Source organism: Trifolium pratense, linkage group LG7, assembly GCF_020283565.1.
Source record: "Trifolium pratense cultivar HEN17-A07 linkage group LG7, ARS_RC_1.1, whole genome shotgun sequence".
NCBI lineage: Eukaryota > Viridiplantae > Streptophyta > Magnoliopsida > Fabales > Fabaceae > Trifolium > Trifolium pratense.
In genome coordinates this window covers 33,585,691-33,598,650 of record NC_060065.1, presented here as the reverse complement: position 1 = coordinate 33,598,650, position 12,960 = coordinate 33,585,691, and the positions used below count along the sequence as shown (strand labels likewise).

Sequence of the window (12,960 nt, the reverse complement as noted above, 5' to 3'; positions counted from 1 at the left end):
TATTTTGAGACGGATCGGTAGGTGCAAGTAATATCGTATTGTATACTACATCTTCAATATTCACCAATAAAAAAAAAAGTAGAAAAACCTCAAAGACACACATTGATCATTTACTTAGTCCACTAATCCTCCCTTCTATGTCACCAATTCAACATATCAATATGCAGAAAGCAAAAGCCACAAATAAAGAAAACAAAAACATAGATTAAAGAAACCAAAAGAGGGAATATATAAAAGCAACAAAAAAAACTATAAAAGTAACACTTCAGCTATATATTCCTTATTTCATAAACACTCTACCATAGTTGCTACAAAATTAAATTAAACCATATAGTTTTCTATACAATTAGATCCATTAATTAATAATAATACAATGTTATTACTATTTACTCAACTCCTACTCTCATTACTCATAGTCACAACAAAATCTCAATCAAGCATATGTAGAACTTCTTGTGGTAACATTTCTATCAAATATCCATTTAGCATTGATGATGGTTGTGGAAGTCCATACTACCGACACATTCTCGCATGTTCCGATTCCGAAAAAAAACTCGAACTCCGAACACCTTCCGGTCGATACGAAGTTCGTAACATAACTTATGCCGATCCTCATATTGTTGTCACTGATCCATTCATGTGGAAATGTTCGGACGGCGAAAATTTCCGACTGACGCGACCATTTAGTTTAGACACTAGTACAAAATTAAAACTCTCTACACAAAATGAGTACATGTTTTTCAATTGTAGTGAAAAACATGTTATTATTCAACCAAAACCTATGTTTTGTGAACATTTTCCTGAACATTGTGATTCATCTTGTGACAGTGCTAGTTATTTATGTAGACATATACCAGAATGTTCTTTTTCTCTTACAAGTGTTTCTTGTTGTTCTTATTATCCAAAAGCAAGTGAATCTTTGAGGTTAATGCTTAAGTATTGTACAAGTTATGCTAGTGTTTATTGGAGAGATGTTGGTTTTCCTCAACCTTATGATCAAGTACCTGAATATGGGATTAGAGTTGATTTTGATATACCTGTTACTACTAGTTGTCTTCAATGTCAAGATGAATTGAAGGGTGGTGGAACTTGTGGATTTGACACTGTGACACAGAGTTTTGTGTGTTTGTGTAAAGATGGAAACTCCACAACTCACTGTAAAGGTATGTTCTAATTATTGTCTTGTCTTATTGTATCATGTCTACATGGAAAAACATTTGTTCTCTATGACGAATCGTTTGGAGAACTAGAGTTCGATTTCTGGTGGGCACAATTCTTGGTCAGATTTTAGTTATCTCGCTGTCGAACTCTGGGTTATCAGACCCTCTTTCCTCTGTGAACCAGAAGGTTAACGCCAAAAAAAGAAAAACTAAATCACTTAATTAAGTAATAATTGCTTATAATTTGGTAAGTTATTCTAGGAAACCTAGTCACATTCATATGCTATTTTAGCATTTCAAAATAAGTTAAAAGTTAAAATTGCATTCGAATAGAGATAAGTTAATTTTACGGTGGACCAGTACTTGAAAATTGTCTGAAATTTTAGCAGCGATCGATGTTAACCCCTAGAAATTGAATTTAAATGTCATTCTTTTTGTATTGTTTAATACAATGACTTGATCTTGTAGTCATCAAACATCATGTCATCGTCTAAATCGTTATAACAAAGAGGGACGGTAAGCTTCTACTTATAGAGAGCGGCGTTTTGAGTGAATTTTTAAGTGCTGTCTACGACATATATCGACTAGGTCCATCGTATGAGTTGCCTTAAACACTAATATATGTAATTTGGGTTTACCTTAAGTAAAATGGAAGAGTCTAATTGATTGGTTGTTTGGCAGATCAAGATATTGCACAACACAATAGGAAGATGCATGTAATAGCAGGTGACAAAAAATAAACTAACTTTCATTCAATAGATATGTTACTGAAATTAAAAATTATGCTAATGTTTATTATTGTGTATTGAAATTGTGACTTCAGGGACAGTTACAGCATTCTCTGCTGCAGGGGCATTTGGAATTGGTGCTGGAATTTGGTACTTGAAAAAATTGAGAGCTAAAGCACCAGTTACATGTGGAGTTCAAAGCAATGATAATAGATTATTCTAAAAACAATCAAATGATGTGAAAAACTATACAAAGTTACATACTTATCTTTCTTTTTTGTTACTTCCCCCCTAAGCTAATGTATTTTATTTGTATGTACAACAATTATACCAACCATATATATGCTTCCCAATTTTTCTGAGTTTCATATTGTAATGGGAACTAATGTAAATTAAGGTTTAGAAGATTAGTGGTTAAATTGTACTTTTGACCTCTTAACTTTCACAAACTTACGATTTTGAACCTCTAACTTTAGTCCAGTTTGCAAAAGGGTGCCCCCACTGATTTTGATTAAGTCAACGCACATGTGAGCCACTGTCCACGTGGCAATACATGTTGATGTGGCATGTAAGTCATTGTCCACGTGTGTGTTGACTTGATCAATATCAATGGAGGGCTAGCTTTTGCAAAATGGACTAAAGTTAGTGGGTCAAAAGTGTTATTATGAAAATTAGGGGTTTAAAGTGCAAGTTTGTGAAAGTTAGGGGTACCAAAAGTGAAATTTAGTAGAAATTAGTATATACTATATAAGAATGTTAACTCTTTGAATTATGTACTCAATTCATTTTCACACAAGCTCATAGTACATTGTAACATTGATATAAAATAATTGTAAAAATGAATAGCATAGAATTCTTGCAAGCTTCAAGAGACAAAAATCAAAATCATTAAAAAAAAAAAAAAAAAAAAGTAAAGACAAGCAAATGTTTGGTGAAATTAACAAGCTTTGTTAGCAACACAATCAAGAGGTCCTGCATTGAGTGTTAATAAAGGCACCAAGGAAGCCTCAGCAGCAACAAAGTTTTGATCAGGTGAATATGATGGTGCACAACTTCCATATCCAGATGGCACAAAATAAGCACCATTTAAGAATACATCCCCATAAGTCCTCCATTTCCAACTATTCCATTTTCCATCAGTTTCTCTCTTTGTAACCTGTCACATTTGAATAAACCATACTCAAATCAACTATATGTATATGATAAGCTGAAACATTTTTTTATTAAGTGTCTGTTTGAATATGCGTCACCAAAAACCACAGTAATTCAGAAGTTTAGTATTGTAGCGTCTCAGAAATCACGGTGAGAGCAAGAATAGACATGTGTTTGGAGGTGCAGACACTCAACTAAACAAACACTAAATTTATGAATCGATTTTATAATTAATTTTTTTTGAAAAAATAGGTAGTTTTAAATTGCGTGATCCACAACTGCAATTGCGGCCACAATAAGATGTTTTATAGGTTTCAAAACTTGTGTCTAAACCGTAATTGCGGCTATATCGACCCCATTTTCCTGCATTTTACCACAATATTAAGATTTGTGACATGACCAAAACCATAATTTAGAATCATGCTACAATAGTAATATATGAATTAATTACTTTAGTCCTTTACTTAGTTTAAATTAATTTGTTTATTAGTACCTGTTTTGCATCAGAATTTTTTGAAGCCATAAAGTAATTTCCTTGACTGAAAATGGTAGGATCAGCACTACCACCAATGGCATACATGAGCCATTCATCATATCGGTTGTTTACAACATGGGCATAACCAAATCTTACCCTGCATTTCATTTGTAGTCAACCAAATAAAATAAGTATACAAAAATTGTTAAGTAAAAAAACAAGTATACATAAAAATTGTTATTGAATATTTTCACAAAATTAAGACTCTTAATTAATTAGTTACCTTGGCATTCTTTCTATTAGGCCACTAGCAAAGCGGTTGAAAGCAACTGTTACTTTCATTATTCTATCAGCACTGTAATCATCATTGTGTCCTAGCAGCATCACCTGCAACAATAATATTTAGCTTAATTAGAATTTAGCTTCAATCCCTTCATCCTTGTAAAAAAAAGGTTTTAAATTCCTTCATCCATTCCATTTTATTTAAAACTCTCATAATCTATTTTTTTTTTGAAGAAACTAAGTTAGCACACCCAAATTGGCACCAGTGATAATTGAACCTCATACCTCAAGAGGGGCACACTCTCAGGTCCCAAGCCAATACCAATGCACCAACCCAAGTGGGTTAACTCTCATAATCTATTAGTTAGTCCTCGTGAGAATAACTCGGTTGATATGCATATTGCATGTAATATGCAGGATTGCGGGTACTCCCACTTATCTACCTTAAGAAAAAAGTGAAATTCAAGCCTCTATTCTACTAGACCAAAAAAATAATTATTATAATTGTCAAACTTTTAAAATTGAGATACTTAAACTTGTAAAAGAAGGAAAAATGTTAAGGACATCAAATTTGTAAATTTATCAAATTAGAGAACTAAAAGCATAATTAAGCCCAAAATTATAATATCTAGTAAATAGTCCATTAAATTTTCCTATTAAAAAGTGTATTAATAATGTTTTTTTTTTTTACAAACAAGTGTATTAATAATTCATTATGCAAATATTGAACAAAAAAATATTTTGGTCTCTGAATCTATGAATTCTTGCCACTATAATTCTTAAATGTATCGAAATTATAAATACATTCTTAATGTCTCTTTTGCTAGTACGAAACATAAAACAATGAACAGCTAGTACGAAACATAAAACAATGAACCAATATGACAACAAATTATACGTTAAAGAATCAAAATTATGGTTTTTCCGCAAAAATGGGAAGAAAAAAAAAGACATTATTATATTTGCTTACTTTGTCATGTTGGGTGAAGTAACTATTTGAGATAGTAACAAGAGTTGAAGCATGAGTAACATCAGTAAGTCCATCAGCACATCTTGCCAAAAAGCAATGATCAATCCAAACATTAGAAGAAGCAAAAACACTAATACCATCACCATCACAACCTTCACGATAACCAACATGTTCATTACTACTCCTAACCAAACCAGCCTCACCCGGTTTACAATCATGAATACTAATTCCATGCACAATCACATGACTTACACCTTGTATTGTAATACAAGGTCCATTTCCAATTTCAACTTTAACACCTCTACCATCAATTGTTTTGTAACTATTTACAATAAGCTCATTTTTAAGCTTAATAAACATGTCATTTGCAAATGTTATCCAAAGTGGTTCGGATTGGATTGCGCCATAACGTAGTGTACCTTGTTTTGGATTTATTGGGTCGTCGGATGGATCAGTTACTTCATATATTTCACCGTATTTTCCACCTATTGCGTTTTTACCAAACCCGATCGCACAATCCGCTAATGATTGACGATTTGATGCCCAATTTGAATTTTTTCGCCAACATGAATCAATTGTGTTCATAATATCAACATTTTGTGGAGTGTTAGTATTTGGGATGTTGTTGTAGCTTGGTGTTGGAATATTATCTAATAGGTCATTGTTATGAATTTTTTTTGAATCTGAATTAGCTAAGGTAGGTAGAATTAAACATAATGTGTTAACAAATAGGAAGAGAATAATAAAATTGATTAAAGTGGCCATTGTTTGTGGGTTTGTGACATTAACAAACGGTTGAAGAAGTTAAATATATATTAGTATAAAGTTTTATTTAACAAGGTTAGAAGGTTTGCGTCAAAAAAAAAAACAAGGTTAGAAGGTGGAGCACACGATTCATGTATCATGAATCATGAGGTTAATTATAAAGAATTAGTGTACATTCATTGGAAAATTTTGAAGACGTGGTTGCACGGTTGAGATAATTGTAGTCTATATATTTTGCCTATTACAATGGTTATGTTAAACGGGGAAATATAGTATTATTATTTAGTAGTGGGTAACCTTGATGAATTTAATCATTGACACAAACAAGTTACATGAAATAATTAAGATATTGGACTCAAGTGGTTAATGAGTTCTATCTAGAACGATTCTTTCGAAAAAACTCGAGTTCGATTTTTAGTGAAAATAATTTTTTGTCGAACTTTACTCGCAGTTGAACTCTGAATTATCGGATCATCTCCTTCTAAGAACCAAAGGGTTAATAAAAAACATTACAAGACATTCTTCATAAACATATATGTTTCTTGTTAAAAATATAATTTTATTATATTATATATTGTAAGTGTATATCAGATACGTTTACATTAAAAAATAAAGGATAAATATGTTTTTAGTCCCTGCATTGTGGTAGGGATGAAGAATAAAAAAGAAAAGGAAAAATAGAAAAGATATTTTTTTTAAAAAATTCAAAAATAATTAAAGGTCATGTAAGCATGTAATCGATCTTGTCTAGTCACGTGCCACCTAGGCTTGCCACATCAACAAAAAAAAGAATATTCCAAATCCAAGTGGCACCGAGGGGTAAATGAAGGAATCTTCACATTGCGAGGAGTAATCCATTTGTTTTTGCAGGAGTAAAATAAAATTCGCCTATTTTACAGTAGGGTAAAGACCTATTTACCCAAAAATAAATAAAATCAAGATTTTGTATTTTTTTTTTTTAAAAAAATCCAATCCGCCATATCTTAAATTTTGGCCATAACAAACATTATGCCAACAAAACTCTTGTTACCTTTCTTGATTTTACTGAGAGCATGAAAAGTCTCCAAAACAAGAACAGTATAGTGATGATCTTTTGGAAGACATTACAAAGGAAAATGAACCTAAAGTCTGTAGTAGGGTACTTAGGATTTTATCTTATAGATCAAACTAATGTTAGTATTATTAATATCTCTAAGATCAAGATTATCATTTAACACATTAAGGTGCGTTTGATCGGCTAAAATTAGGGGACTGAACTGGACAACTTTTGTTGTACCCTGTTTGATTTGAAACTGGTTATGGAACTGGACAAATTAGGTAGCAAGGGACAGGACAAAAATAAGATTTTTTGTCCCTAACTAAACCAGATGATAATTTTTTGTCCATAGTACAACTATAAAAAATACGAAAATACACATTTTATTTTTGAATATAAAAATATCATCGCCCAATATCTCTCCGGTACAGTTTTGTCATGTCTTGTATTATCTTGTTCTGTCTTGTGATGTTTGGTCTAGTTCTTGCTGTTTTACGAATCAAAAGATGAATGACATCACCCAGCCCTCCCTCTGTGGTCGAAATCGCTAAATCCTTAACATGAACGCAACCTCATCTGCTATTTAAAACCTCGCATACATCTCTACTAATAGAAAAACTTACAAATATGAAAACAGAGTATAGTGCAAAAGTATTGGAATAGCATCTCTTTTATTCATAACCAATCAATTACATTTTTTGCTTTATTAATTACAGAACCAAACAAAAACAAAATAGCAATAAAGTAGCATTATTTATTATTACACCATGTCACCAATTAATCAAAATTTAAATTAAAATCAAATAAATTTTAGTAATGGCTGCATTATTTGTCCCACTAGTATATATACTCCTCTTAATCCAGTAATTTCAAAGTCTAGGCATAGCTGCACATCCCATAAACACAAGAACCTCTATTGTCACACTTGTTACCACATTTCCCACAATGTTTCTCATTACTCCTAGGATTCACACATTTACCATCACAACATATCTTTGGAAAACTACATTTCTTTCCACACCTCCCACAATTAAACATATCTCTGGTAAAATTAACACATTTGTTGTTGCAGCAATCAGGGCCGGCGCTACCTTTGACAAGACAAACTTTGGGGTATTTGTCACATGTAAGAGAGACTCTGTTTTGTTTTCGCGAAAGAAAGAAGTGGCTTGTTCCTTGATGAGAAGAGTTTGGTTCTTCCATTTCAGAAGATGTAGCTGATGATAGTGTAATAGCCAAAGCCATAGTTAGAAAGGATACAAGGAAAAGGGTCTTAATGGAATTCATTTTTTGTGTTTGTATTATTAGCTATGAGAGGTAAAAAAAAGTTGGAAAATATATGATTAAAAGTAGTAGTAATTGATGGATATGTTTTGAATGATGAGAAGAATATAGATATGGTGATATTTATAGGAGAAGGGAGGTTCATGGATATTTCATATAGTTTGCAATTTCATGCATGAGATAATATTAGAGATAGTGGAGTAGTCTAAATCAGTGTTTGGTTGAATTGATTATTTAAACCAAGTTAGGCTTGTTTGGCAAGAAATACTTGATAAGTTGAAAATGAGAAGGAAATTCAAATAAGGTTTTAAATTGTTAATTGCATGTATAAGTATAACCTAATTAACATTTCAAAACCTTATGACAAAGAATAGGAGCATGTTAAGCCAGGTCGCAGGTAATAAACCAAGTAAGTCTGCGGAAACCATAAAATGGGTACAGAACCACCAAAACACTGTTTGACCTATGTGATTATAGAAAATAATTTATATATAGAATATACTCCTATGCTTAGACAGATATAGGAGTTTGACTTTTTTAGGTCAATCAAGTACTACAAATCAATTTGTATAACAACACCACACTTTTGATTTTCAAGTATTTTTTTTTCTTCGTCTTTGATAGCGCACAGACTAAAGAGAAGGGTAAACCCGTCATTTGGAGGGTTTATCAAAGGAGAAACAAAAAATTAAAATAAATAAATAAATAATATAATATTAGTGTGTTAGTTTGAATTTTAAAAAGTTAGTTATTGGTTGTGGATTGTATTTAAGTTTGATGTTTGTTATTTTTTATTTTATGTTGGAAGTTATTAGGAAGTTATTTGGCCAGAAGAAGTTATCTTCTGAGAGAGCAAACTGCTCTGATACATTTGCAGATTGTATTTTCCTTTGTAAATTAATGAAAATCGCAAGTTTACTTGCAAAAGCCTTTTCTCTATAATTCTGGTTGTTATCAATTTGGTCCGACCTGCCGGATGCCATCGAAAAAGATGGAGGCCAAAGTGGCTGCACTTGAAGAGAAAATGACTACTTTGGAGGTTTCTTTACATGAAATGCAGAATCAAAATAAGGAGAACCAGGAGAAGATCATCTCTTTATTGAATTCGAATAAGGAGAAGAATGGGGAAGAATCATCGCACAATTATGAGTCAGTTGGTACCAAAAAGAAAAATCCTGAATTACACGATGAAGCCTGGGATGAATTTCGCCTATCTGTTAAAAAGGTTGAATTACCGATGTTTAATGGTGATGATCCCGCTGGTTGGATTGCAAGGGCGGAAGTTTATTTCAATGTGCAAAATACTAGACCAGAAATCAAAGTGAATTTAGCACAATTATGTATGGACGGTCCTACAATTCATTGTTTTAAAGGACTGTTGGAGGAGAATGAAACATTGACATGGGAAAATTTGAAAGATGCACTTCTTGAAAGATATGGTGGTGTTAGTGATGGGAATGTATTCGAACAACTTTCTGCGCTTCAACAGGAAGGAACGATCGAAGAATACATTGAAGATTTTGAGAGGTTAGTAGCACAACTGCCCAAACTACCCAATGATCAATATTTGGGTTATTTCGTTCATGGTTTGAAGGACAAAATCCGAGGAAAGGTTCGCAGCATGATCGTTATGGGGCCCATGTCAAGAGCGAAGTTAATGAACGTGGCAAGAGCAGTAGAACGTGAATTGGAGGAGGGACGAAGAGATTGGACATCGCGAAGGTCACATGGTTCACTGTCCAGACACGTTTTTGGTAACAAGGTTGTCACACAGAATGAAGGTAGACATGGTGATTGGGGTATGGCTCGTAATAACAAAGATAATCGCGATCTTCCGGGAGGAAACGTTGGAGGAAAATCCATAGGTGGTCCGCGTGGAATGTTTAGTGTTGGACAAAATAAAACACACACTACCAACACTGGAAATTGGCGTGACAGAAATGTGAGGAATATGTCTTCACAGGAAATTGCCGATCGTCGTCAAAAAGGACTCTGTTTCAAATGCGGAGGTCCGTATCATCCTCGCCATCAATGTCCGGATAAAAATCTGCGTGTTATGGTACTTGAGAATGATTCCGAAGATGAAAATGAAGTAAGAGTGTTGAATGATGAGGATGTGGAAACAGGGGCAAAAGAATTGCAATTGAATGTGCTGACTTTTGAACATGTGTTGACTTTTGATAAACAAACTGAATATTATCAAGATATGCTTCAGTGCATCAGGTTGCAAGGGACAGTGGGGACAATACCGGTGCTGATGTTGGTTGACAGTGGAGCAAACAAAAATTTCATGTCAAGGCATCTAGCTTTGGCTTTGGGTTTGCGAATTACCGAAACTCCTGCGAGGGATATCAGATTGGGTGACGGACATGTGGCTCCGACTTTAGGAGAGTGCCACGGTGTTATTATTTTTGTTCAAGGGGTTAAGTGGGAGATAGATGTTGTGCTTTTTGATTTGGGCGGTTATGATCTAGTACTGGGGATGGCATGGCTGACACAAATTGGATGCACGTACATCGATTGGACCGAGAAAAAAATGCGTTTCGACTACCAGGGTGAATGGATTGAGATCAGAGGGATTCATACTAGGGAGTGCACTCCATTACAGAACTATGTTGATGAAAATCACTTTGATCAGTTGCATTGTGATGTTCAACAGGGTATGGTGACACCAAATCAACAGTCTGAAATGAAGTCAGTACTGGACAATTTTGATAATATTTTCAAAGAACCACAGGGATTGCCTCCTGGTCGACAGCAAGAGCATGCTATACACTTGCTGAACGGTCAGGGACCAGTTAATGTTCGACCATATCGTTACCCTCATCACCACAAAACAGAAATCGAAAAACAAGTGAAAGAAATGTTGCTGTCCGGTGTGATCAGACCTAGCCAGAGTGCGTTTTCAAGTCCGGTTATTCTTGTCAAGAAGAAGGATGACTCTTGGCGGATGTGTGTAGATTACCGTGCTTTGAATAAGGTAACTATTCCAGATAAATTCCCTATTCCAGTCATTGATGAGTTATTGGATGAGTTACATGGTGCGCAATATTTTTCCAAAATTGATCTAAAGTCTGGTTACCATCAAGTACGAATGCGAGAAGAAGATATTCATAAAACAGCTTTTCGTACTCACGAGGGACATTATGAATTTTTGGTGATGCCTTTTGGCTTAACGAATGCTCCATCCACCTTTCAAGCATTAATGAATAAAGTCTTCAAACCAATGTTGCGGAGGTATGTTTTAGTATTTTTTGACGACATTTTGGTGTATAGTATGACTTGGCAAGATCATATTCTACATTTGAATTCAGTTTTAAGTGTGTTGGCTGAACAACAGTTGGTGGCTAATAAAAAGAAATGTTCATTTGGCAAATTGTCGGTTGAGTATTTGGGTCACGTGATCTCTCATGAAGGGATCTCAATGGATCCATCTAAAATCAGCAGTGTGTTAGAATGGCCTGTGCCAAAGAATGTCAAGGGTGTCCGCGGATTTTTGGGTTTGACTGGGTATTACAGAAAGTTCATTCGTGACTATGGTAAGATTGCAAGACCGTTGACCGATTTGACTAAGAAAGAAGGTTTTAAGTGGGGAGTCAAGGAACAAGCAGCTTTCGAGGACCTTAAGCACAAGGTCACTTCAGCCCCTGTATTAGCATTGCCTGACTTCACCAAAGAATTTTTCATTGAGAGTGATGCATCTGGTAATGGGCTGGGTGCGATCTTAATACAAGATAAGAAGCCTATTGCGTTTTTCAGCAAGGGACTCAGTGATCGTAATTTGAACAAATCAGCATATGAAAAAGAATTGATGGATGTGGTTCTTGCAATCCAACATTGGCGTCCATATCTAATAGGAAACAAATTCACGGTGTGCACCGATCAAAAGAGTTTGAAGCAATTAATGCAGCAACGTGTAACCACAATGGATCAACAAAATTGGGTGGCTAAGCTTTTGGGATATCAATTTGATGTAGTCTATAAACCTGGTCTTGAGAACAAGGGTGCAGATGCATTGTCGCGTCAGTTTGATGTTTCCCCGAACAATTCCATGGTTGTCCTTACGGATTCAGATGACAAGTTAGCACTTAATTCTATGATTTTCCGCCCCGAATGGCTAGATTTTAAGACTGTACATGCAGAAGTGCAGCAGGATCCAACATTACAGGGAATCATTTCAGCCTTAAAAAAGGGGGAAATAACAAAATCTGGGTTTATACTTCAAAATGAGGTTCTTTTGTATCAAGACAGATTAGTTATGTCTGCTTCATCTATTTTCATTCCTACCATTCTCAAGGAATTTCACAGTACTCCTCATGGTGGGCATTCCGGGTTTTATCGCACTTATCGTCGTTTGGCTGCTAATTTGTATTGGAAGGGTATGAAAAAGGATATCCAAACCTTTGTGCAAAATTGTACTGTCTGTCAATGCAACAAGTATGCAACTTCCACACCCGGTGGTCTGCTCCAGCCACTTCCAATACCAAATCAGGTATGGGCAGATATTTCCATGGATTTCATTACTGGCCTTCCAAAATCCAAAGGGTTCGAAGCTATTTTCGTAGTGGTAGACAGACTGTCAAAATATGCCCATTTTATCCTTCTTAAGCGTCCCTATTCTGCAAGATCTTTGGCTGAAACTTTCACCAAAGAAGTTGTTCGACTTCATGGAATTCCGGAATCTATTGTGAGTGACAGAGATCCCATCTTTGTTAGTAATTTCTGGCAGGAACTCTTTAAACAGCAAGGTACATTCTTGAAGTTCAGCACTGCATACCATCCTCAGACTGATGGTCAGACAGAAGTAGTTAACCGTTGCTTAGAGACTTTTCTTCGTTGTTTTATTGTTGATCAGCCTAAGACTTGGGCCATGTGGCTTCCTTGGGCGGAATATTGGTACAATACTACTTTTCATGCTTCTACAGGTACAACTCCGTTTGAAGTGGTGTATGGTCGTTCCCCTCCGGTTATCACTAATTATTTACCGGGCGAAATTAAAGTGGAAGCTGTTCAACGTGACTTGGCTGATCGTGATGAATGCTTGCGACAACTGAAGCATCATCTATCCCGTGCTAGTGACCGAATGAAGACACAGGCAGATAGACATC

The 12,960-nt window shown here is 34.8% G+C and overlaps 3 protein-coding genes across 4 annotated transcripts; 1 reads left to right on the top strand and 2 right to left on the bottom strand.

Annotated features, from left to right (window-relative positions):
* Positions 1 to 309: 309 nt before the first annotated feature.
* LOC123897855 (LEAF RUST 10 DISEASE-RESISTANCE LOCUS RECEPTOR-LIKE PROTEIN KINASE-like 1.5) lies at positions 310 to 2,310 on the top strand. 2 transcript variants are annotated; one of them, XM_045948648.1, is made up of 3 exons: positions 310 to 1,163; positions 1,842 to 1,886; positions 1,984 to 2,310. In XM_045948648.1, the coding sequence occupies exons 1-3, from the start codon at positions 374 to 376 to the stop codon at positions 2,109 to 2,111; spliced, it is 963 nt and encodes a 320-aa protein (XP_045804604.1). In that variant the 5' UTR covers positions 310 to 373; the 3' UTR covers positions 2,112 to 2,310. The 2 variants fall into 2 exon arrangements, with proteins under 2 accessions (XP_045804604.1, XP_045804605.1); XM_045948649.1 differs by lacking the exon at positions 1,842 to 1,886.
* Positions 2,311 to 2,636: 326 nt separating this feature from the next.
* Positions 2,637 to 5,546, bottom strand: LOC123897854 (putative pectate lyase 2). Its single transcript, XM_045948647.1, has 4 exons — positions 4,768 to 5,546; positions 3,799 to 3,902; positions 3,534 to 3,672; positions 2,637 to 3,044 (listed from the first exon to the last, which is right to left on the bottom strand). The coding sequence occupies exons 1-4, from the start codon at positions 5,530 to 5,532 to the stop codon at positions 2,826 to 2,828; spliced, it is 1,227 nt and encodes a 408-aa protein (XP_045804603.1). The 5' UTR covers positions 5,533 to 5,546; the 3' UTR covers positions 2,637 to 2,825.
* Positions 5,547 to 7,444: 1,898 nt separating this feature from the next.
* On the bottom strand, positions 7,445 to 7,813 carry LOC123896299 (stigma-specific STIG1-like protein 1). Its single transcript, XM_045946709.1, has one exon. The coding sequence runs from the start codon at positions 7,811 to 7,813 to the stop codon at positions 7,445 to 7,447; it is 369 nt and encodes a 122-aa protein (XP_045802665.1).
* Positions 7,814 to 12,960: the final 5,147 nt, after the last annotated feature.